General features: G+C 40.4%; 1 protein-coding gene across 1 annotated transcript; it reads left to right on the plus strand.

The window, feature by feature from the left end:
- The first annotated feature begins 292 nt into the window (after positions 1-292).
- On the plus strand, positions 293-23,330 carry LOC132768594 (cytochrome P450 2C19-like). The gene is made up of 9 exons (XM_060764648.2): positions 293-745; positions 2,662-2,824; positions 3,749-3,898; positions 10,994-11,154; positions 12,308-12,484; positions 12,898-13,039; positions 15,264-15,451; positions 18,145-18,286; positions 22,465-23,330. The coding sequence occupies exons 1-9, from the start codon at positions 560-562 to the stop codon at positions 22,644-22,646; spliced, it is 1,491 nt and encodes a 496-aa protein (XP_060620631.2). The 5' UTR covers positions 293-559; the 3' UTR covers positions 22,647-23,330.
- The last annotated feature ends 2,564 nt before the right edge of the window (positions 23,331-25,894 follow it).

A 25,894-nucleotide genomic window follows, 5' to 3' on the forward strand; every position in this document is an offset into this window, starting at 1 on the left:
CAAAGCGAACTGTTGTTCACAAATGCTTATGCCATAATTAAATGGATTCATTTTTAAGGTGCCACTAGAAAATTGCTGTTGCACGGGACTCAAGATCACATGGATGAGTGATATCTGCTCCTAAATCTCCAGTTACTTTGAAAGTTCATGTTGGAATGCAGCCCAAGAAAAAGTTTGAAAGTTCATATCAAAACCTGAGTTATTGGGCAATACTTCTAGGCATCTTGCCACATCAAGGTGATTTTACCAGAACCAACCATCTTGTGTACACCAAGGTTGCATAAAAGGGTATCATTATAGTTGCTTTAGAAATCAGTCAATAAATGGAACACAGAGTGAAGTTCAGACAGGTTCATTCCTGGGTGGAACCAAACAAACTGAAAGACCTAATCTTAGGTATACAGAGAAATGTAAAATGATCACTGGTGAATCACAGCCCTGGCTCTGGCACTATACTTTATATAATGATCTGGTTAGCACTTTATATAATGATTGGATACATAAGCACAAATGAAATGTACTGGATTGGACACCAGAGTGGTTGCCCTCACTGTGATCTATGCCTATGGAGCCTCTAGAATCACTTACCATTTTTCTTGGAGTTTGCATCATTTGCCTTGTTTTCTTTACATGGAAAAGAAGCCTTGTAGGGAATGGGAAACTACCACCTGGCCCAACCCCTCTACCCATCATAGGAAATGCTCTGCAACTGAAGACAAATCACTTGGATCTTACTTTGCATGAGGTAAGTGGAAGAAGAAGTACCATCTTTATTAGATATTCACAACATGACCATGGGTGTTACCTAGTTTACACCTCCCCACACACACACACACATGCACCTTTTGATTAGTAGAGGTTGGGAATTGAAGGTTCTGGGATTAGAATCCCTCAAGTTTCTCCCAATTGGCTGTAGTGACTAGATCTATGGGCAGTTGCAAATTTCTGGAGGTCTTCAGGATTACCATTCTCATCTAATAAGAGGCTTCCATGATCCAGAATGTGGTAATCTCTTCATTCAAGCAGCAGCAACCAGACAAATAAAACCTGCTTATCAGGCAAGACTTAGATCCAAAATCTTAGAAATATCAGCTGTTGTTAATGGCTACATTGATATCAGAAGAAATTTTGGACTAAGGAATTGTTGGCAAGGCTAAATTTGAAACATGAGAAATCTCTTTTATACAGAACAGGATGCATAGGTTGTAGAAGGAATGAACAGTTTGCAGTTATATTAGTACATTAATGGCATAAAAAGTGCTGTAAATTGGATGTCTACAGGTAAAGGCATGATGTACATGTTCAAAAATATTTTCTTTTCCTTCAAACGTTATGCAATATAGAATTAAGTTCATTAAATGTAGCCTCAAACTTTATATGTCCATTCTAAGTGTGTATGACAATGTGTGTAATGGCATGTGGGAGTATCTCTTTCCAGAAGAGTACAGTTCTGTTGTTTTACTTTTAGAACAAAATTATGCCAGTGTTTATGATGTAATATAATAAATATTTCAGTTCAAAGCTCTGCAGAATACAGTGGAAGAGCGTTCATGGAACACTGTTCTTTAGGCAATTTTCAGTGAAAATTCTCAACTTCATGTCTATTAAGCAAAAGAATGGCTGACTCGACAGCTATATATATATATATATATATATATATATATATATATATATATTGGAGTCTTTGTGGACAAAAAGTTGAATATGAGCCGACAGTGATGGTGATGTAATGCTGTAGCTAAAAAAAAAAAAAGCCAATGGGATTTTGGCCTGCATCAATAGGAGCATAGTGTCTAGATCTAAGGAAGTAATGCTACCCCTCTATTCTGCTTTGGTTAGACCACATCTGGAATATTGTGTCCAATTCTGGGCACCGCAATTCAAAAGAGATATTGACAAGCTGGAATGTGTCCAGAGGAGGGCAACTAAACGATCAAAGGTCTGGAGATCATGCCTTATGAGGAGTGTCTTAAAGAGCTGGGTATTTTTTAACTTGCAGAAGAGAAGGTTGAGAGGAGACATGATAGCCATGTATATATATGTGACAGGATGTCATAAGGAGGAGGGTGCAAGCTTGTTTTCTGCTGCCCTCGAGACTAGGTTCTGAAGCAATAAGTTAACATTACAAGAAAGGAGATTCCAGTTTAACATCAGGAAGAACTTCCTGACTGTAAGATCTGTTCAGCAGTGGAACTCTCTGCCTCAGAGTGTAGTGGAAGCTCCTTCCTAGAAGCTTTTAAACAGAGGCTGGTTGGCCCTCTGTATAGGTTGCTTTGATTGTGTTTTTCCAGCATGGCAGGAGATTGGAATAGAATTTTTTTCATGTCCGAAGCGACTTGAGAAACTGCAAGTTGCTTCTGGTGTGAGAGAATTGTTTGTCTGCAAGGACATTGCCCAGGGAACGCCCGGATGTTTGATGTTTTACCATCCTTGTGGGAGGCTTCTCACTTGTCCCCACATGGGGAGCTGGAGCGGACAGAGGAAACTCAACCTATTCTCCCCAGATTTAAACTGTTGACCTGTCAGTCAGCAGTCCTGCCAGCACAGGGGCTTAACCAATTGAGCCACAAGGGGCTCCTATTGGACTAGATGGTGCATGCGGCCTCTTCCAACTTTATGATTATATGAAGCTATGTCTCCTCTTTTTAATCTTTCCCACAGCTCAGTGAGAAATATGGCCCCGTGCTCACAGTGTATTTTGGAACAGAACGTATTGTGGTGTTGACTGGTTATGATGTAATAAAAGAAGCACTGATTGATCGTGGAGATGACTTTGCAGCAAGAGGAAGCCTGCCAATATTTGACAACGTCAACAAAGGGCTAGGTATTTTATGCGATATTGCAGGTGGGAATGGGGAGTATAAACTGATGCTTCTCTACTAGTAAAGAAGATAATTTTAAAAAATGAATATAGCCAAATATTGTTTAAGGGGACATTTTAATGCTTATATACAAGAAAAGTAACATACCACCTTAAGAAATTTATAGCAGGATTGTTTATCCCCAATATCTCCTTCCTATCCAGAAAAAAGCCCTCTTGTCTCTGGATACTTTTGAAACAAGCAAATATTCTTTAATCTACCATTTTCCGATAAAGTGGGGCTTTCTCGATATTTTACAGAAAATATTAATATGAAAATACCCAAACAAACAAACACAAAGCATACATTGCTTCTTGTTTACCTCTTTATTGATGGATGCTCTTCTCTGCTATGCATCAACATGTAAGTGAGATATTTTCTTTCATTCATTAATCAAGGTAATTTTCACATCGCAGTATCATTCATTAACTAAGGTCCCATTCACACTTTTATTATAGCAATTACAGCATGATTACACTGTAATTGCCAGGGCAACATCCTATGGAATTCTAGGATTTGCAGTTTAGGGAAGGAGTTTTTGAATTCTCTCCTAAGAGAGGTCTAGCGATATACCAAACTAGAAAACTTAGGATTTTATAGGGTTGCAACCATGGCATTTAAAGTGGTTTCATTGTATTGTAATTGTGTGGTGGGAAAGCATTTTAAGAATGTAATGTCTTGTTTACTGATGGAAAACCCACGTCAGTGAGATCTGAAGTTTTTCCTCCTGCTGTTTCTGTATATGTCAGAGCAATTCCACTAGTTTAATGTATCAAAATGTGTGGCAGTGTCTTCAAACTGTTGGTTCTTTTTGGAGTCAGGAGTATCCTTCATCTCCACCCTCCATATCACTTCCCTCTTCATTGACACAAATATTCACTTTCCAGGAATAATATTCAGCAATGGGGAGAGATGGAAACAACTCCGACGTTTTGCCCTCACCACCTTACGCAACTTTGGGATGGGGAAAAAAAGCATTGAGGAGCGGATTAGTGAAGAAGCCTGGTGTCTTCTTGAAGAATTTCAAAGCAAAAAAGGTTGGTCTGCCCACACAGACGTTTAGCAAGGAAAAAGAACACCCCTTTTTTCACCTGGGATTTTTTATTTTGTTGAACTTTAGTCAAGCATAAACAAGAGGCAACCTAAAATAAAGCAACAATAACATAATTACCAATTAGATCATAAAACATAACAACATTTAGATAATTAAAACATGGAGTTAAAACCATATTAATATAAACGTTAAAATCATATAATTCAGAAATCATGGTCCAAGGCTGTTCCAAATGTCAAATATCAATTGCTCACAATCCCCGATCATTCCTTGTATTACTTATTGCCCAAAGGCTTGGATTCATAGCCAAGTTTTTACTTTTTTCTGAAGGCCAGGAATGAAGGCACTGATCTAATGTCACTGGGGAATGAGTTCCATAGCCGAGAGGCCACCACTGAGAAGGCCCTGTCTCTTGTTTCCCCCACTTGCACCTGTGAAGGTGGTGGCACCAAGAGCAGAGCCTCCCCTGCTTGGATCTTAATCTCCAAGATGTTTCATAGGGGGAGATACTAAGACAGGTAAGCTGGGCCAGAACCGTTTAGGGCTTTATAGACTAAAGCCAGCACTTTGAATTGTGCTCTGTAGCAGACTGGCAGCCAGTGGAGCTGGCATAACAAGGGCGTTGTGTGCTCCCTGTTCCATACTCCAGTGAGCAGTCTGTCTGCCACTTATTGGAACAACTGGAGCATCTGAACAGTCTTCAAAGGCAACCCAATGTAGAGCACGTTGCAGTAGTCTATTCAGGATGTAACCAGAGCGTGGACTATCATGGCCAAGTCTTATTTCACAAGGTGTGGGCGTAACTGGCGCACATGTTTTAATTGTGTGAAAGCTCCCTTGGCTTCCACCAAAACCTGTAGTTCCAGGCTCAGTGATGAATCCAGGGGGACTCCTAAGCTGCAAACCTGTCCAGAGAACATCCAATGTGCAGGTTTCCTACATGTATGTAATTGAAAGCTGCCCAGTTAAAAGTGAATTCTGAATAAAAATAATTGTTGTCATTTCTGACACCCACCTAATTCATTTCTCGAATGTGAATCATAGAATCAAAGAGTTGGAAGAGACCTCATGGGCCATCCAGTCCAACCCCCTGCCAAGAAGCAGGAATATTGCATTCAAATCACCCCTGACAAATGGCCATCCAGCCTCTGCTTAAAAGCTTCCAAAGAAGGAGCCTCCACCACATTCCGGGGCAGAGAGTTCCACTGCTGAACGGCTCTCACAGTCAGGAAGTTCTTCCTAATGTTCAGATGGAATCTCCTCTCTTGTAGTTTGAAGCCATTGTTCCGCGTCCTAGTCTCCAAGGAAGCAGAAAACAAGCTTCCTCCCTCCTCCCTGTGGCTTCCTCTCACATATTTATACATGGCTATCATATCTCCTCTCAGCCTTCTCTTCTTCAGGCTAAACATGCCCAGCTCCTTAAGCCGCTCCTCATAGGGCTTGTTCTCCAGACCCTTGATCATTTTAGTCGCCCTCCTCTGGACACATTCCAGCTTGTCAATATCTCTCTTGAATTGTGGTGCCCAGAATTGGACACAATATTCCAGATGTGGTCTAACCAAAGCAGAATAGAGGGGTAGCATTACTTCCTTAGATCTAGACACTATGCTCCTATTGATGCAGGCCAAAATCCCATTGGCTTTTTTTGCCGCCACATCACATTGTTGGCTCATGTTTAACTTGTTGTCCACGAGGACTCCAAGATCTTTTTCACACGTACTGCTCTCGAGCCAGGCGTCCCCCATTCTGTATCTTTGCATTTCATTTTTTCTGCCAAAGTGGAGTATCTTGCATTTGTCACTGTTGAACTTCATTTTGTTAGTTTTGGCCCATCTCTCTAATCTGTCAAGATCATTTTGAATCCTGCTCCTGGCTATCCCTCCCAATTTGGTGTCGTCTGCAAACTTGATGATCCTGCCTTCTAACCCTTCATCTAAGTCATTAATAAAGATGTTTAACAGGCCCGGGCCCAGGACGGAACCCTATGGCACTCCGCTCGTCACTTGTTTCCAAGATGAAGAGGAAGCATTAGTGAGCACTCTCTGTGTTCGTCCACTTAACCAATTACAGATCCACCTCACCGTAGTTTTGCCTAGCCCACATTGGACTAGTTTCCTTGCCAGAAGGTCGTGGGGGACCTTGTCGAAGACCTTACTGAAATCCAGGTACGCTACATCCACGGCATTCCCCGCATCTATCCAGCTTGTAGCTCTATCGAAGAAAGAGATCAGATTAGTCTGGCATGACTTATTTTTGATAAATGTTGACTATTAGCGATGATTGCATTTGTTTCTAAGTGTTTGCAGACTGCTTCCTTAACAATCTTTTCCAGAATCTTGCCCGGTATTGATGTGAGGCTGACTGGACGGTAGTTGTTTGGGTCATCCTTTTTTCCCTTCTTGAAGATTGGGACCACATTGGCCCTCCTCCAATCTGCTGGAACTTCTCCCGTTCTCCAAGAACTCTCAAAGATGGTTGCCAATGGTTCCGAAATGACTTCTGCTAGTTCCTTCAATACTCTGGGATGTAGTTGATCTGGCCCTGGGGACTTGAACTCATTAAGAGTGGCCAGGTATTCCTAGACAACTTCTTTCCCAATTTGGGGTTGGATGTCCTCCAATCCCTCATCCACTCCATCTTGCTGAGGTTGAAGACTCTCTTTTTGTGAGAAGACCGAGGCAAAGAAGGCATTAAGTAGTTCTGCCTTTTCCCCTTTCCCCTGTCAGCATTGCCCCATCTTCTCCTCAAAGAGGCCCTATCGCCTCCTTGTTTTTCCTTTTTCTACTGACATAAGAATAGAAGCCCTTTTTATTGTTTTTAATGTCCCTGGCAAGTCTGAGCTCATTTTTTGCTTTAGCCTTGCGGACCTTTTCCCTACAGGTGTTGGCTATTTGTTTGAATTCTTCTTTGGTGATTTCTCCCTTTTTCCACTTCTTGTGCATGTCTCTTTTGTGTCTTAGCACAGTTAGAAGTTCCTTGGACATCCATTCTGGCTTCTTTGCACTTGTCCTATTTTTTCTCTTTGTTGGCACGGTTTGCAATTGCGCCTTGAGTATTTCACTCTTGAGAAATTCCCATCCATCCGTAACTCCCTTGTCTTTTAGTATCTGTGTCCACGGAGTGCTGCTCAGCGTTTCCTTCATTTTTTGGAAATCAGCTCTCCTAAAGTCCAAAATGCGGGTTTGACTTATTATTATTATTATTATTATTATTAAACTTTATTTGTACCCCGCTAGCATCTCCCAAGGGATTCGATGCGGCTTACAACAGGCTGAAGCCCAGCACAACACAATACAACAATACAATACATAGCAAAATAAAACAATTAAAGCAGAAAACAAAGGCAATAACAATACAACAGGACGTTATTTAAAAAACTGAGCCGGCTGGGGTGGGGTACAGGGTTAAAAGTGCTGAAAAAAGTGTCGGAGGGATATAAGATTAAGATATAAGTGCGGTGTGCGTTGAGAGTGATCTTGGCTCTACTAAAGTGCTTCTGGGCTTTGGTAGTGGGGATTCCTAATCTGAGAAGGCATGTTGGAATAGCCAGGTTTTCAGGTTTTTTCTAAAGACCGCCAGGGTGGGGGCCTGTCTGAGATCTTTCGGGAGGGCATTCCAGAGGCGGGGGGCCAACACAGAGAAGGCCCTGTCCCGCATCCCCACCAAACGCGCCTGTGAGGCGGGTGGGATCACGAGCAGGGCCTCTCCTGATGACCGGAGCGAGCGTGTGGGTTCGTAGACTGTGATGCGGTCTCGTAGGTAGGATTTTCCCAAACCGTTCAGGGCTTTGTAGGTAAGCACCTGCACCTTAAATTGGGCTCGGAAGATAAATGGCAGCCAGTGGAGCTCCCTAAACAGGGGGGTTGACCTCTCTCTGTAGGGGGCCCCCGTTAGCATCCTGGCTGCTGCCCATTGGACCAGTTGAAATTTCCGAGCCGTTTTTAAGGGCAGCCCTACGTAGAGCGCATTGCAGTAGTCCAGTCTAGAGGTGACTAGGCATGGACCACCCCGGCCAGATCAGCCTTCGCGAGGTACGGGTCTTAGTCTCGGCCTTCCTTTGTACCTCAAATTGCAGGAGCACATGGTCACTTGCCCCTAAGGATCCTACTACTTTGACCGCATCGATCAGGTCCTCTGCATTTGTTAGGATGAGATCAAGAGTAGCCAATCCCCTTGTTGCCTCTTCTACCTTCTGGACCATGAAATTGTCTGCAAGGCAAGCAAGGAATTTGTTGGACCTTGTACTCTTGGCCGAGTTTGTTTTCCAGCAAATATCGGGATAGTTGAAATCGCCCATGACTACTACATCTCTTCTCTGTGCCCGTTTGGTCAACTGTTGGCAGAAGACTTCATCAAGTTCTTCCTCCTGGCTTGGGGGTCTGTAGTAGACGCCTACAACGACATCTTTTTGAGTCCCAGTTCCCTTGATTCTTATCCAGATGATTTCAAGCTGGTTTCCCAGATTGAAGTGGTTGCTTTTGAAGGGTCTGTTATATGGCTTAGGCTGGATTTACACTGTTATATAAAGTAGTTTGGAACTGTTTTGTATGATTAGTGTAGGCCCGTATAATGCCACTCAATGAGGTTCAAACTGTGTTATGTGAGACCTCTTTCAAACAACTGAATAAAATCCCATATGTTCTGCTTTGAACTGGGTTATGTGGCAGTGTGGATTCAGATAACCCAGTTCAAATCAGATATTGTGGGATTTTCTGCCTCGATATTCTGAGTTATATGGCTGTTTGGAAGGGCCCTGGGTCTACAGTTTACAGTTTGAACTGCATTATATGGGATTGTAGATCCAGCCTCAATCAATCACACAATCCAAATGCAATTACTAGAGGTGTGCAAATAAATCAGATGAATTGGAAATTGTAAGCACATTGGAAGTTTTGTAAGTCTGAAACTATTCCGAAGCATTTGCATGGCCCACTATAACGCACAGGCACCTCCTAAAAATATGAACGTGTGTGTTCACTAACTATATGGAGCCGTCAAAAGGAAGAGGGAGTATGGTTATTGAAACAGCTTTATATTTAAATTTCTCTGTATTTTAATTGTTGAAATATATCCCACTGATTATACCAATATCAGGGGAGATTAGGGCAGAGAAGGGGAGAGACACTGAGCATTTTAAAAGGTAGGAACTGGGAAACCTTAGAACTGAGAGACTTAAAATGCCTCTTCAAATGAATTCCACTGCCATTTCAGTATTAATTAGGCTGAGGTAATATTGTGAGTTTGTTCTGTAACACACACTGTGTCACTATAGTTACTTAGTGGCTGCTGTGAAACTGACTTTAGAAATACTTTGACCACAATGGTACACACACTGAGGCTGGTATAAGTTAATAAAAGAACAAGAATGTTTATTGAACAAGCTTGAAGTAATTCAGGTACAAAAGCTTAATGGTTTCAGAAAATACTGGCAATAAAAGCTTGTAGTTGTGTTACAGTAAAATCTTAAACTCTTCTGGGTTACAGGTCAAAGTTCCACCACAGAAAATTACTTCAGGAAATTAATCTCTGAAAGTAACTTCCAAAACTGCCCCTTAGGAATCTAGCCAAAAATACCCTGAACTAGATTTCCCTAGGAATTGAACAGTCCCCTAACTGGGCCCTGCTTCACAACTGTATTCTAGCTACCTACTAATAGCTACTCTGAATACCTCAAAAAAGACTAACCCAATCTTCTTCTCTAAACCCAAACTCACTCTCCCTAACACCAACTCTCCAACTGCTCTCTAATAACTCCAACTCATGAACTGACTTACTGGGACTTCAAGTCTCTGTTTTAAAAGGACACTTTCCCCCTCTAAACCACTTAGGCTCTGCCCCCATCTTTCTAGCCAATCCTAGCCTCTGATTTTCTCTCTGAGACTTGAACATGCCCCCTCAAGGAAAACCTAACTAAAATGGCTCCCTGTTCTAAAATGCATGCCGTAGCTTCACCAGGCCCACTCCCTTAGGCTTCAGCCAGCCAGCTAAGGTAAGGGATTCATTACACACACACAAAAAAACTTCAGAATCAAAACTGACCCCCATACGTTTTCATTACTATTTTGTAAAGCTTGAAAAGCTCCCAAGGCAAGAAAGCTTTGCCATTCCTCTCTTTGTAAATTTATGGCTTCTCCATGTGAATGGCTTCTTCTAAGCATGAACACAGGGAACATGGAATTTTGGGAACAGCACAAAACTTGGGAAATGTAGTTTGGGTAGGGGAGGAGCCCTATGCCAATGAATTCAAAAGGCTCTACTCTAAACTACATTTCCCAGGATGCATCAGAATGAGAAAGCACCAATCAGGAGAGAAAAGAGATTTGTGCCTCTGTAATCAGTCAGTTTTTATCAAAAGTTTTAAAAAAATCCCTAAAATCAGTAGATATATGAATATTTCTGAAAGTTTTGGGGGAGTGATCCCCTGTTATCTTGTGTCATTGGATAGAAAATTCAAGGAGCTACCTCTTGTACTTTTAAAAAAAAACAAATCTTGTTTATAAAAACTTGGCCAAAAAACTGTGCATAAGTGAAAGGCTATGAAACTTGATGGGCAAAGCATGATAAATGTGTTCTACCATTGTAACAAGTTTAACTTCAATGGCTTTAAAATGAGGGATAAAGGAGCTCCTGAAGTTTCCCCAATGATAACAATTATTTAATTAATGTGCATGTGTAATTATTGAAACAAAATAGTTACGAAATTTCATTAGTCTCATTAGAGTAATGAAATTTTCACTAAGTATACTTTAGAAACAAAGCACCTGAGCCCTACAGTTTTTAAAGTACTTTTGAACCATTTTTTTAAGGATTGCATATGCCTAGAAACTACAAGAAGGCTCTTCCTTACTACTCAAGACTTATAAAAGAAGAACAAATATGACACATGATAATTTATGACATATTACATGGAAAAGATTGCATCTCCATCAAAAAACACAGATATTACAAAAAATGTAAAATGTTAGTGGGAAACATAGTTTCTTGCCTGGCCAAGGTTAGCAGTCAGCAATTTTAAACTCAGTATTTCTGTCTAAGTTCTTAATTTGATTGATGGGACCAGATTCTTTTTCACTTTCAGGAAAGCCCTTTGACCCAACCTTCCTGCTCAGCTGTGCTTTATCTAATGTCATCTGTGCCATTGTCTTTGGGACCCGATATGAATACAGCAACAAGAAGTTTCTAACCATGCTGCGCTTCATGAATGACAATGTCTCTATCTTGAGCTCTCCTTGGGGACAGGTAGGTACCTTTCCCTGGCCACATATCCTTTTCCATATCACCAAATATTTACTTCAGGTTTCCTGCTATACAGCATACATACTGTATGCAAAGTGAATCCTTGGAGAGCAGTGATTTTGTCTGTTACCAGGCATGACCAGCATGCAGGCTATATTTCATATCCCATTCCTTTGTGCTAACAGGGTTGCTTGCATCCAGAAAACACCTGAATCAGTATACTGTTGGCATGTTACATCAAACTCACAATAGCAGGGGTGAGAAAGCAGGCATAATCTTCCAGATCCGGGCAGTATTTCTCAAATGACCAATTTCATTATACTATTTAATTTTGTAGGCCTAATTCTACCACCATCTATATCAATATTGTTATTACATTGTATTGCACAAACAGAATTATGGCCTACTTTCCCTTTTAGACAGCATGTTTTACTTTCAACATGTGTGCCCGAAGACTATTTGCTTACTATTGTATTACACTCAAAATACATTTCTTGAGGATTTTGGAAGTTGCAGTTCGGACAATTGACCCATTTATAAGGTCTATATTAAGTGGCAGTGGATTGGGTCTTTCTTAGTTTTCTTGGAGATCATTAGCCATGAGCACAACATTCTGTATGGAAATAATGACTTCTGCTATTGAGCTATTCCTCTTCTCTTGTATTTGAGGGGTCAGAATGCATTTTTAAATACATTTTTGGAGGCATGAGGTCTGAAAGCAAGTAGTACGAAGATATCTGGCAAGAACAAAAGGACTGCAATAGAGTTTTGACACATACATACAGGTCCAGCATTTGAAGGAGGGAGACAATCCATGGGTGCATTTTTCAGGAAAGCCGCGTCAAGTCTGACTATATAAGAGTAAAACTTCAATGAAATAGGACATTTCTACTGTGGCTTGCTTTAGTGGAGGCAACAAGGTATAGTGGTTTGAGCATTAGACAAGGACTCTGGGACAACGAAGTTCAAATCTATGATTGGCCATCTTTACTTTACAATTGTTTGGATTTATTTCTTCCTTTGAAAGAAATTATTTATGTATTTCCAATCACTTTTGGAATATAAATTCAGTTGCTAATTACCTTGTTACAGAAGCTCAGTTCATCTATATGTGTGTATAAAAAGATTAATCTCTGTTTCTTGTCATTCCTTTTAGCTCTACAATATATTCCCCTCTTTCATGAATTCTATCCCAGGACCGCATCAAAGATTTGTAGCAAACAACTTAGCAACAAGAGAGTTTATTTTAGAAGAGGTTAAGTGGCACAAGGCTACTCTGGACCCCACTGCTCCTCGAGATTTTATTGACTGTTTCCTTATTAAAATGGAACAGGTAAGACATACATTAAAGCATCCTTGATCACTCCCACAAAAAAAGAGATTGTTCTTGAAATTTGTCAAAGATAAAACATTCCTTGGTATCCTATTTCTTTCTATCATTTTGTCTTTGCAAATGTTGCCTTGGATTGGATGCAAGTAATATGTCATAATTTCCACAGTTATCTTGCTTCTGCCGAATAAGTAAATATTTCTGCATCTTTCTCACCTGGAAATTGGCAAACCACCTCTGAGTATCCCTTGTCTTAAAAACCCTATAGAATTCATAAGGTCACCATAAGATGATAGGCAATCTGAAGGCATATACGAAGCATCTAAATACACAGAAAACTGCAGAATTCTTGCTAGTGTTTTACTCTTTCCAACTAGATTTCCTGATTGTTGAGAAACATTATTCTATTTCTATAGGAAAAACAAAATGGTGCATCGGAGTTCAGCATTGACAATTTGATCATCTCCACTATAGACTTGTTTCTGGCAGGAACAGAAACCACCAGTAGCACCCTGAGATATGGACTCATGATTCTCCTGAAATACCCAAAAGTAGAAGGTAAAATACTATTAGCAGTTTTCCATTTCACTGAAAAATAGTTGCAATAGTTCCTCATAAATCTTATTCAAGAATATAAATTGGGGAGCTATATTTTTTTAAAAAAGAAAAGATCCCCCATTCTTGGTCAGGAGCAAGTCTTCAAAGAAAATGTTCATAAGCTATCTGGAGTAATTGAGAAGCTTGTTTTATTCTCTGAGGGTTTTGTACCATATATTTTAGATTATTGATTGGTTTGAATATGCTTTACTATGTAGATGACATTGTCAAAAAATTACATTGAAATTTTGACTTGTTAAAATTATTCAAGATCCTAAAAATCCTACCAGAAGAAGTAGCCACACTTATTTTGCTTTGCTATTCTCATTTGTCTATACATATGGAAGTCTGGTTCTTGTGCAAAATCTTATTACATTTCTCTTTCACTCAGTCAAAGACACTCCTAATTTAACTTGCACAAGCAAGCCTGGAAAAGGGGCATCAGACTGTGCTATGTTATGAGTTTGTATATAAAAATGTTGCTTTACTTATTGAGTAAATGTGAGATAAATAAATGTTAGGAAAGGCAAAATAATGAAGTTTTATTCTAACTGGTTAAGTGTTTTAGGTGATTTGCATGGATCACTTTGTTTGAGTTTGAGGTGCCAAGTGTCAGCTTCATATGGGCCCATTCAAAGTCAAAGGCCTGTCTGAATATCCATGTTTTCAGGTCAGAAGAGAAGAATTGAAGGGTGGGGGTTAATCTAATCTCTTTTGGGAGGGTATTAAAGAGCCGGGGGGGCACCAAAGAGAAGGCCCTTCTCATCTCTACCAACTGCGCTTGAGATGGTGGTGGGACTGAGAGGAGGGCCTCCTCTGTCAATCTCAGAGCCTGCACCAGTTAGTAGACAGAGATGTGGTTTCAAAGATAAGTTGGACCCAAAGTATACAGCACCACATCTACTCACAATACACAACATTGAAATTGTGTTGATATTTCCACTGTCCAAATTCAGATTAGCACTCAGATTTTTTTCTCAACAATCATAAACTCTGCTACACCAGCCATCATGATTGGCAGTCTCTCCTTCACCCATTAGATTTACTGAAGAAAATTGTGACTGGGGAAAAGCTAGATGCACAATCAAGAGTGATCAAGGAGATGGAATATAGAATGAAAGAAAAGATAGAGAAGGAAGGGGAAGGGAAAAAGTGGTGGTGGTGGGGGGGGGGGCTAGGGAGATTATTATTATTATTATTATTATTATTATTATTATTATTACTTTATTTGTACTCCGCTAGCATCTCCCAAGGGATTTGATGCGGCTTACAACGGGCCGAGGCCCACACAATACAACAACAACAACAATACAGTACCTAGCAAATAAAATCAGTTAAGCAAAAACAATAACAAAAGCGGTACAACAAGACATTATTAAAAACTGAGCCGGCCAGAGTAGAGGTACAGGATTAAAAGTGCTGGTGTGTCGGAGGGATATGGGATTATAGTATAAGTGCGGTGCGGGATACCTGGGAGAGAAGGGATACCTTCTACTTCTCCTTTACTCCAGAAAAAGCTGCTTATCTGCTAGTCAGCCACCTCCTTCTTTTCTCCCTTCCCTGCATTGTGCTTGCCCCCCCCCCCCCCCCCCGTTTATCTCTGCACCGCCTTCTGGGCTGGGCACCTCTCTAGCAGAGCACCACATCCAAAGTCACTTGTTCTAAGGTCAGAACAAGACACCCAGTCATGTGAACAACAGTAAATTAGTTGTTCCACACACCATTGATTGCTGGGTGCCTCGTTCTAACCTCACAACAAGCAGCTTTGCCAGAGGGGCTTTGTCAGAAAGGTGATTGGGTGGAAAGAGTGAAACAGCAGCATGGAGGGAAAGTGTTTTTTTTCTCTCCAATGATCCTTAACTTGGGAACCAAGGGGCAGAATTCTGGAATCATTATGTGTACATTTATCTAATAGTGTTAGAAACTGTGAATTGAATACATCTTTTTTTTTAAAAAATCATTTAATATGAATTTAACTTCTTTACCTGCTATCTGCATATTATAGCTCCATGTTTACAAATGAATAGTCCTGAAACATAACAAGTTGCTCATGGTGATAAACCACACTAATTGGGAAGCCAAGGTCAAAACAAACAACACTTAATGCTCTGAAATATAGTAAGTCCATTTGAGATTATTGTTTAAATTTTCTGCAATGCTGTTAAATCCGCTTCTCCTATTACAGCGAAAGTGCATGAAGAGATTGACCGAGTAATTGGCAGAACACGGAAGCCTTGCATGGCTGATCGGGGACAGATGCCTTACACAGAGGCAGTCATTCATGAAATTCAGAGGTTTATCTCTCTGGCTCCCCTGGGTGTCCCTCGGGCAGTGATAAAAGAAACTCCATTCAGACAATACATAATTCCAAAGGTCAGTTCTCTGCTTCTATTTCCTGAACCTGAGTCATTATATGAGTCTACATTGATCATATTGTGGAGTTGGAAACTGTTTTATATGGCAGTGTAGATGGGGCTTATGTATAAGCAGGCAAATTGGTTTAACCCATTCTTTCTAACTAGGAGTAGGCAACTGAAAAGACAGTGTGGGACATTATCCACCCTGTTCTCCATTTGTAGGCTAAACCAGGCATGGAAAAACCTTGGCCCTCTGGGGCTTTGGACTTCAACTCCCAGAAATCCCAGCCAGTTTACCGGCTGTTGGGAATTGTGGGAGTAGAAGTCCAAAACACCAGGAGGGTTGAAGTTTGCCCATGCCTAGACTAAAACATCACTCCTAGAGTGACCAAAAGAGACAATATGTCATTACTAATTTTGAAATTCAGTTGAAATACAGACATTTTAAAGGTTTTAATGCAAAAATACAGTGAAGAAAATGTAATTTTTCTTCAGAAATTATTTATTGATTCTGCATCAATAAGAGATAAACGTGTGTTTTGTTCCTGTGTGAGCATAAGATCAGCCAGGGAGGCCCTTCTCATGGTCCTGCCACCGTCACAAATGTGGTTGGTGGAGATGAGAGATAGCCTTTTCAGTGGTGGACCCCTGCTTTGGAATGCCCTCCCCAGGGAGATTAGGCAGGCCCCCACACTGTCCTCCTTCTGGAAGGAATTGAAGACTTGGTTGTTTGGACAAACCTTTCAGGATGTCTAACCCCAATGGTCCGCAATTAATGACAGAGCACTGCGCTTTCATCCCATTCTGTAGTTCATGTGCTTACACTATCCCATTCCCCTGTTCCTGGTTATGGTAGGCCATGTTTTAAAACACCATAGGTTATTGGGTGCTGTTTTGGATTTAAATCATTGTTTTATATGTTTGTGGTTTTATCTTTTATTCTATTGTGTGTTTATTTTATGCGTTGTTCCAGGCACATTGTGCAGTATGTAAGCTGTCCAGAGTTCCTTTGGGGAAATGGAGGCAGGGTACAAAAATAATGTTGTTGTTGTTGTTGTTGTTGTTGTTGTTGTTGTTGTTGTATATGGAGAATTGTCAGAATTAAGGCCCCTTCTACACTGCCTTATATCCCAAGATACAATCCCAGATTATCTGCTTGAAACTGAATTATATGAGTCTCCACTGTCAGATAATCTGGGATAAGAAGATAATCTGTGATGCGATCTTGGTATATAGGCGCAGTGTAGAAGGAGCCTGAGACAACCATATTTGTTCAGAGTTTAACTGCCTTTCTCATTCATCTGAATCCACACTTTGCTATGAATGTGAATGTTCCTGGAATGATATAGAAACTGCCTAAAGTAGGGTGTATGAGTAGTTAATTGATTTAGGGTTTTACTCTGAACCTTTTAAGGTGTTACTCAAAGTGCCAAGACTAAGCTTTCAGCATCTTGGAAATTTATTTACATTTTGACAATTGAAGCAGCTTTATTACATCGAAGACCAGACACCACTGGTATCTTCTCCCCCCTGGTGGATTAAATCCTGCTTTGGTCATGTGCATGGGGATTGTATGTGAACATATGGATTTCATTCACATCTAGGGAGTATTCCCCTCTCTGTCCCCACAATGAGACCTTAAAGATTGTTTTTCCACTTGTATCTAACAAATTTACAAAGCACAAAATGGTTCCTGCCTGACCTCAGAATCTGTATGGCTTCTTGTATTCCATTTCCACTGATCAACAGTGACTTTGGGCCCTTAAGAATCTTTGTTTAAATTCTGTAAACCTCAGAAGCCTCCAAAAGTCAGTTTCATTTTCAGCACAAGCAAGTGAGGTGAAGCCAAAAGGCTGCCATTCCTTTTTAAAGGAGCTGGATGAACTGGGAAAAAGACTGAGAGAACACAGAATTCTGGGAAATGCAGCTTGGGAAGGCAAAAATCCCTGTGGGAGATAATTCAAAAGATCCTGCCTAAAACTACATTTCCCAGAAATCTGCTTGCATCCCCAACGTCTGACTGTAGCAGCAGCCAGAATTATTGAATTATTGAATCTGAATCTGCAAAGAGGACAAACTGATAGTAGTAAGTAATTCTGTGCTTGACTGGGAGGAAATCCCTAAATTCAATTTCTGTGGGTTATGTTGTGTTGTATGTCATATATGTTGTGCTGTGTGTCAAGGCGATAGCTGTTGTGGCTTTTTAACAAACAAACATATTGTCAAAACTTTTTTAAAAAATCCAAAAATCAGTAGATCCTGTTATCTTGTGTCATTATATAGAAAATTCAAGGAAATAGCTCCTGTAGTTTTTAAAAACATGTTTGTAAACATTTTGGAATTTTCCCCAAAATCCGTGGATTAGTGAAATATTCTGAAACTTGGTGGGCTAACAGTGGTAAATGTGTTCTATGACTGTAGCAAGTTACATGCCGATAGCTCTAATAATGAAAGGAGCCCCCAAAATTTCCCCACTAGCACAATTACTTAACAAAAAAGTAACAAAAAAATTATAATATGGACTCCATCCAATTTTGTAAATTATTCCCTTCCCATGCCCTAATTTAGTAATGAGTTTTGAAACATTTATCATTGATTGCACAAGCGTAATAACAAGCATACTGAATCTTTTGAAGGAAATTGAGGTGTTCGGGGAATAGGTAAAAACGGGGCTGTTCCTGATCTTATCCAATCATTTATTCTCTGCAGGGCACCACCATATATCCTATTCTGACTTCTGTGCTGCATGACAGCAAAGAATTTCCAAACCCCAAAGAATTTGATCCACAACATTTCTTACATGAAGATGGCACTTTCAGGAAGAGTGACTTCTTTTTGCCATTTTCAGCAGGTAACATAGACCCTCCTACATTTTCCAATAACCCAGAGAACCCATTCTTAGATAACTCTGGTCATTTGATTGTTTCCACTTCCCCTTCAAAGGGAAATTATGTGCTAACTGAATATTGCGGTTGGTAAGAACCAGTAGTAATTGATTTCCTTACCTAGTGTTAGTAAGATAATAGCTCCTTCCTGCAGCAGCTGGACAGAATATTGAAAAATTATGATGGCTCTCAATCATTTCTTTTCAACACAAAGGCATATGGGTCCACTGGACATAAGGCAATCAAAGTCCTTTTGAGCATATGTGTTTCTGTGTGCACACCATTATGTACACTGTTCATGTGTTTCTTTCACAATGTGTATTTGTTGTGCAGACTTTGCAGAGCCACATACAGTTCTATGATTCTTCTATGAACAAATTCAATAGTTTGCAGTATGATGTGAAGTGTGCTTTGAACCTGGAATAAGTGAAGCAGTCTCAGAGAGCTAGACAGGGGAAGTGTGTCCCTGCTGGTTCTCCTGGACCTCTCAGCAGCTTTCGATAGCATTAAGCATGGTATCCTTCTGGGCCATCTCTTTGCGATGGGGCTTGGAGGCACTGCTCTGCAGTGGCTCCAGTCCTTCCTGGAGGGGCGGACCCAGATGGTGGAGCTGGGGGACTCCTGTTCGACTCCCTGGCTGGTGGCCTATGGTGTCCCTCAGGGTTCAATTCTGTCTTCCATGCCATTTAACATTTACATGGAACTGCTGGGAGATATCATCCGGAGTTTTGGAGTTTGGGGCCAAATTTATGCAGACAACACCCAACGCTATTACTCCTTTCCACCTAATCCCAAGGATGTCGTTCTGGTCCTGAACTGGTGCCTGTCATCAGTAATGGACTGGATGAGGGCCAACAAGCTGAAACTAAATCCAGACAAGACAGAGGTACTCCTGGTCAGTCATGAGGCAGATCAGGGTGTGGGATTACAGCCTGTGTTGGATGGGGTCACACTGCCTCTGAAGCCAAAGGTCCACAGTCTGGTGGTGATCCTGGACTCATCACTAACCCTGGAACTCCAGGTGTCAGAGGTGGCCAGGAGCGCCTTCACACAGTTAAAACTTGTGCACCAGCTTTGCCGTTACTTTGAGATGCCTGACTTGTCCATGGTAGTCCACACCTTAGTCACATCCCATTTGGACTACTGCAATGCTCTCTACGTGGGGCTGCCTTTGAAGATAGTTTGGAAGCTTCAAATGGTCTAGAAATTAGCAACCAGGTTACTAACTGGAGTTCTGTTCAGGGAGAGAACACTCCCATGTTGCAGCAGGTCCACTGCTGCCAGTCTGCTTCCGAGATAAATAAAAAGTACTGCTTCTTACCTTTAAAGCCCTAAACAGCTTAGGTCCAGACTATTTGACAAACCGTATTTCCCTCTACAGACAAACTCAAACACTGCGGTCATCAGAGGAGGTCCTCCTATCAGTTTCACCCCTGTCCCAAGCACAACTGGTGGGAACGAGGGAAAGGGCCTTCTCCGTGGTTGCCCCCCACCTCTGGAACTCCCTTCCTAAGGAGTTAAACATGGCCCCCTCCCTCCTCACTTTCAAAAAACAGCTGAAGATATACCTTTGCTCACTGGCTTATGAGGAGGAGGAATAGTAGTTGGTAATACTACCATTATACCTCTGATTAATAGCTGCCATCCGTATCCATGCCCTGCTCACCCCACCAGCTCAATAGCTAACTTGTCTTATGTCTGTTATAACATGCTGTGTTTTTATTTAATTTTAGTTTGTTAAGTTATAATCGGTATTTATATGTTGGGTTGTATAAATTTTATTAATATGGATGTATTGTTGTTGTATTAGGGCATTGAATGTTTGCCTTTTATGTTTGGAATCCCGCCCAAGTCCCTTTGGGGAGATAGAGCAGAATATAAATTATTATTATTATTATTATTATTATTATTATTATTATTATTATTATCATGGCTGGATCTTCACTGTCCTATTTCCCAGGATCTGATCCCAGAGTATCTGCTTAATTATCACAGATTATCTGGCAGTTTAGACTCATATAATCGAATTCAAAGCATAATCAAAGCATACAATCAGATCCAGGGATTTAGGGCAGTGTCAGCCTAAGGCCCTATCTACACAGGGGTGTGGCTAGAAAATACAGACTGAAAATGCACACTTGATCTTCATGAAAAACACTTGATAAAAAGGTTTGCATAAAATCAGATATCAGGTGAAAATGCACTGCTACAGAGCACTGTATATCTCAGAGCTCCCCAAAAAATGAGACTTCCTTGTGGCATGCTGGTGTAGACTGTTCCAGCTCTTGTCCTCATTTTAAAATCTTGAAACAGTTAATGAATAATGTAAACAAAGGGAGCCATGGAGACATAGGTGGCTAAATGGAAGCACGAGAGGAAAGCAATTCCTATGAGAACTCTTTCCAACCATTCATTTGTTTTCTGAAAGGAAACAAAGATTGAATTTACATAGTGGGCACCACCATGGCAGGCAATTCATCCCAAAGGGAAACAGGGTTCAAGAGATCAAATATAAATGCATCAGGAGTGAGGGTGAGGTGAGACGATAATAGGAAATCTGCATGTGTGCACTTTGTTATATCTGCATCAGTGCATTAACACTCATAAGCATTGGCAAAATGCTTATGAGGTGCAGTGCATCTCAGAGAGTCATTAAGAAAAAAATGTAAAAGAAAACTTCTGGTGAATGTTCTGTACCTTTTGCAGTTCCCCTTAATCCATATTAAAACAAAATTCTGGATACCCTAAGGTCATTTCCTGTTACTAATGACTTCCTGTGAGGACTCTCTTTAAAATGCTGGGATTTTTCATCCCACTTCCTTACTATGGATTAAGCAGCTGTCTGGAAGGACCCTAAGGTTGCACCAGGTTCACTCAGGAACTAATTCTGAATACTGTATATACTCCAGAAATTTTTAGCCCAAAATGCTTTTTAAAAACTTGGGTCAATTTATCTAAGGGTCAATTTAAGCACTGTACCTCAACTTTTAACAAAAAAGGAACCAACCTTTTCTCTGAGTAGAAGGACAAAAGGCAAAAGCTTAGTTCATCCTAGGAGTATAGGAAGCTCTGACTCCATCTACTCTCTCCACCACAGCACTGCTTCTAATCTTTTTGAATCATTGCGTGGGAAAACAGTAACCCTACTGCATTAGATGATGGACTTTTCCCTCTCCATGAAATGTCCTTTGACTTATCAAAATCCACTATTTATGGCCCCAAAGCATACCATTGACTTATACACGACATTGGTTTATACACATGTATATATAGTTTTTTCTATATTGATTTATTAAAATATTTATGTCTCACCCTAAAAATCTAGAATCACAGGCTAGGGTATAGATGGTTAAACAACACTGAAAAAGTAAATCAATTTTAAAACATTCAACCAGTAAAATGGTGCACAAAAATTAAAAACCCAGCAGGGCCTGAAAACCCTGTGTGAAGAGCCGTTGTTAAACTTGGCATTAAAGTAAAGTCAATGTTAGTGCCATTGGGCCCCCAAAGGGAGGACATTCCACAATCGGAGTACTCCAGAAGAGGAGGCCCTGCTAGTGGAACATGGCATTTAGAATATCAAAGAACACAGAGTTGATCTAGATTAAAGTGAGGTCAGAGCCTTCATTTTCAGTATGCAGTAGTATCATATCATTTACATATTTTTCAGAATTGTTTCAAATTATTTTAAATGCACATTCTTCCTAATGTTGTTTCAGTGTTTATGATGTCATGTTTCAAAAATCCTATACAGAACTATTACTCAAGGCAGGATTCCCAGTTAAGTGTGGGGAATGAGGACTTCAGCACTTGTGAAGTTCTTTGAATTTCACTGTAAACTAAGGACCCTTCTACACAGCCATATGAAATCCGGATTATCTGCTTTCAACAGTCTACATATGGCAGTGCAGACTAAAATAATTCAGTTCAAAGAAGTAATGTGGATTATCTGCTTTGATAATCTGGATTATATGTCCATGTAGAAGGGGCCTACCAGAAGCAGAAGATATTATACAAACAACCGTACTCTCAGGAGATGTTCTTGGATGAAACACTTTCTTTGAATCCCCAGACATCATCTTTATTTTGTCTTTAACCACTAAAGAAAAATCAGCTTTACCTTCTCCTTTGGGTTTCCTTGCAGGTAAGAGGATCTGCATAGGAGAAGGCCTGGCCCGTATGGAGCTTTTCTTGTTTTTCACTACCATACTGCAGAACTACAAACTGAAGCCTCTTGTTCATCCCAAGGACATTGATATCACACCCTTATTTAGTAGTGTAGGCAATATTCCTCGGCCCTATCAACTCTGCATTCTCTCTCGCTAAGAAGATTACTTTTGCTACAAGTGGAATATGTAGACCTGGCACACATGATGGTGTAAGAAGCTCTACTTCTTTAGATTTAAAGGATCACTTTCTAGTCTTTGTTTCTGGAAGGGGAACAAAACACATGAAAGGAGGCTTGGATTTTCTGCTACATACTTTATAAACCAATAGTCTGTTTCCTGTGAGTGCAAAAGAATAAACTTTTTATTTAGATGACCTGGTCCTTTACTTTAGTGGGTTATTTGGTACTGGTTCATTATCCGGGTAGAGGCCACTAAGAGATGCTAGAGAGAGGATAGTCCATTTTACAGGGGGTGGGAGGATTAAAATCAGATAATGTGGATTTTCTGCTTCGATGACATGGATTATCTAGTAATGTATAAGGGACCTCAGGCAAGGCCCTACTTTCCTTCTCTCAAGACATTTGTCTGTAAAAGAGGGAACTAACTTTGTAGGGCTATCATAAGGTGACAGTAAGGTCCAGTCCCAAAAATGTGGGGCCTGTTGGGCTTTTACTGGAGGCATCCAAACAGTGCCTCTGGAAAAAAATGAATTAATTTGGGACAAAGCAGGTAAACCAATTAAATTCATTAAATAAAATTAATTAGATACCTGGTAAGACCTGTAGTTTTGGTAACATCCAGACTTTACCTTTGGACAGCAAGCATGACAGCACCTTGGATGTTGAACCAGACTGAAATTGTCTATATTTTTGATGACAATGTTTTTAACTTAATGTTTTATTTACTGTTTTAAACTGCTGCTATTTGTGTTTATATTTGTATTGTGTTTATATTTGTATATTGAGGCTTTGAATTGTGGCTGGTTTGTAAGCTGCCCTGAGTCCCCCCTCGAGGGTTCAGAAGGGTGGGATAGAAATATTGGAAATAAATAAATAAATATCAGGTGTGTGGCCAGTATGGATTGGGCTTCAGAGACTGCATCATGTGCTCTCCGGGCTCAATCCACACAGCCCTCTCAGTTGTTTGAGCTTCAGAAGCACCAAACCACCCCAACCCCAACCCCAAAGTCCTTAAAAGAAGAAATAACTTACATAAGGCACTCCTGGAGTGATTTTCCTTCTCCCCCCACCACCTCCTGGTGCATCATTTCTACAAGCCAGGAAGAGTCCAGGAGTTCCTTAATGGTGGGTGGGTAAGTTATTTTTTCTTTGAAGGTCTTGGGGGGGGGGGGGTTGTGGTTGTGTCACCAGCATGGCATCTAGACTTCCCCTTATGGGAAAGTCTTGTTTTTGGAGGGGGTTGTGGTTGTGTCACCGGAATGGCTGGGAAAGTCTGGTGTTTTGGAGGGGTGCTGTATGGAAGTGCCCTAAGGGAGAAGTGTTTGAAAAGTAAAAGTTGGGTAAAAGTTATTTTCATTATAACTCCTGGAATGTCAGTTAAACATACAACAGCATACATTCCTACCTCTAACACAGGAACATTTGAGATCTGTAGCCAAAACATGTGAGAGGAAAAGAAAAGAAACACAGAGTAAAGAAATCTGTCTTGGATGAGGATCTCATAGGAGATATCTCTGAGGGGGGAGACAGTTTTCAAATACAGTAGGTAGGCATTTGGGGACCATTCTCTGAGGTTGGAGGTATAGGGTCCATCAATAAGACATCAATAATATCTGCAGCAAGGGAAGCAATATTAACACTCTATTCTGTCATGGACCTTTTCTACACTGTCAGATAATCTACATTTTCTGCTTTGAACTGGATAATCTGAGGCCACATTGCCATATTATTATTGCCATTTTATATAGCTGTGTAGAAGGGGCTTGAGTTAGACTTCATCTGGAATGTGTCCAGTTCTGGGCACAACAGTTCAAGAAGGATATTGACAAACTGGAATGTGTGTCTTAGTGTGTTAACCAAAAGGTGAAGGGGAGTCTTAAGAGGTGACATGATAGCTATGTTTCAATATTTGAAAATATGTTATACTGAAGATGGAGCTCTGCTTCTTCAGTGACTAAGACACAGATCAATTGATTCAAACGATTGGATGTGAGATTTCACCTAAACATTAGGGCTACTTCTACACTGCTATATAAAATGGAAATTATCTTTTTGAACTGGATTATGTGGCAGTGTAGACTCATATTCTCCAGTTCAAAGCAGATAATCTGAATTATCTACTTTGATAATCTAGATTGTATGGCAGTGTAGAAGGGGCCTAAGAAGAACTTTTTGACAGTTTGAGTTGTTTGACATTGTAATATTGTGATGGAGCCCTTTTTGAGATTTTTAAAGAGAGCTAGATGGCTATCTGATAGGAATGCTTTGATGATGTATTTCTGCATGGGAAGGGGTTGGTATGGATGGTCCATTTTGCTTTGAAAGATTTTTTATAGTATCCTTGATAATTTGAATTTGGGAAAATGAAGATTCAATATTATTCACAGTGGAAAAGGGAAAGAAAATGTATTTATTATGTTGCAAAATTTATTCTGTTTTTGAGAATTCATATTTTTCTGTTGTATGACAAGTATTTTTGCTTGCCATCTTTGTTGTATTGGTATAGTGGAACCTTGAGTTATGAATGTCCCAACATAGGTACTTTTTGACCTATGAGTCGTCGTTTGGCCTAGGTTTCACTTTGACATCCAAGCCCCATTTTGACTTACGAACTGCACCACACGAAATGCTTGCACCAGATAGAGCACACATACTTGCACCAGAGAGAGCACTCATGACAGATGGAGTGTGAATGCCAGAACCATTGTGGTAAAAGGAGCGTATGCATGAACACCAGAGAAGCACCACAAGAGTGAGTGCTCTCATGAGAGTAAAGGGCTTCAAGGGATAAACCTCTGTACCTTGTATCTCAGTGCCTCTGCCTGCATGTTTCTGCCTGTATGCCTTTTCCTACTTGCTCCATGCTCTTTTCCCTTTGGGGGATTGCTGCCTGCTTCCCTCTTCTCTGCTTTTGGAGATAGCTATCCACTGAGGAAGTTTGGGTTAGTTGATTTTATGTATTTTTTATTCCTGGTATGTTTTACTTCAAGAAGTGAGAGAGGGAGAGAGAGGGCAAGAGAGGGAGGCTGGAATTAGTATGGTATTGTATGGAATGAAGAAAACAATGTTACACTGGCCAACACATATTTTGTTGCCACAAATGTGGTTCCTTGCAATAACTTATTGCTTCAACAATGTTGAAGTTGAAATTTCTTTGTTTACTGTTGCATATGAATGTGCATTTATACATTATTTGTTATTTATAAAGTACCTTTTCTTTTTTAAA

Source organism: Anolis sagrei, chromosome 1 (genome assembly GCF_037176765.1).
Source record: "Anolis sagrei isolate rAnoSag1 chromosome 1, rAnoSag1.mat, whole genome shotgun sequence".
NCBI classification, from domain to species: Eukaryota; Metazoa; Chordata; class Lepidosauria; order Squamata; family Dactyloidae; genus Anolis; species Anolis sagrei.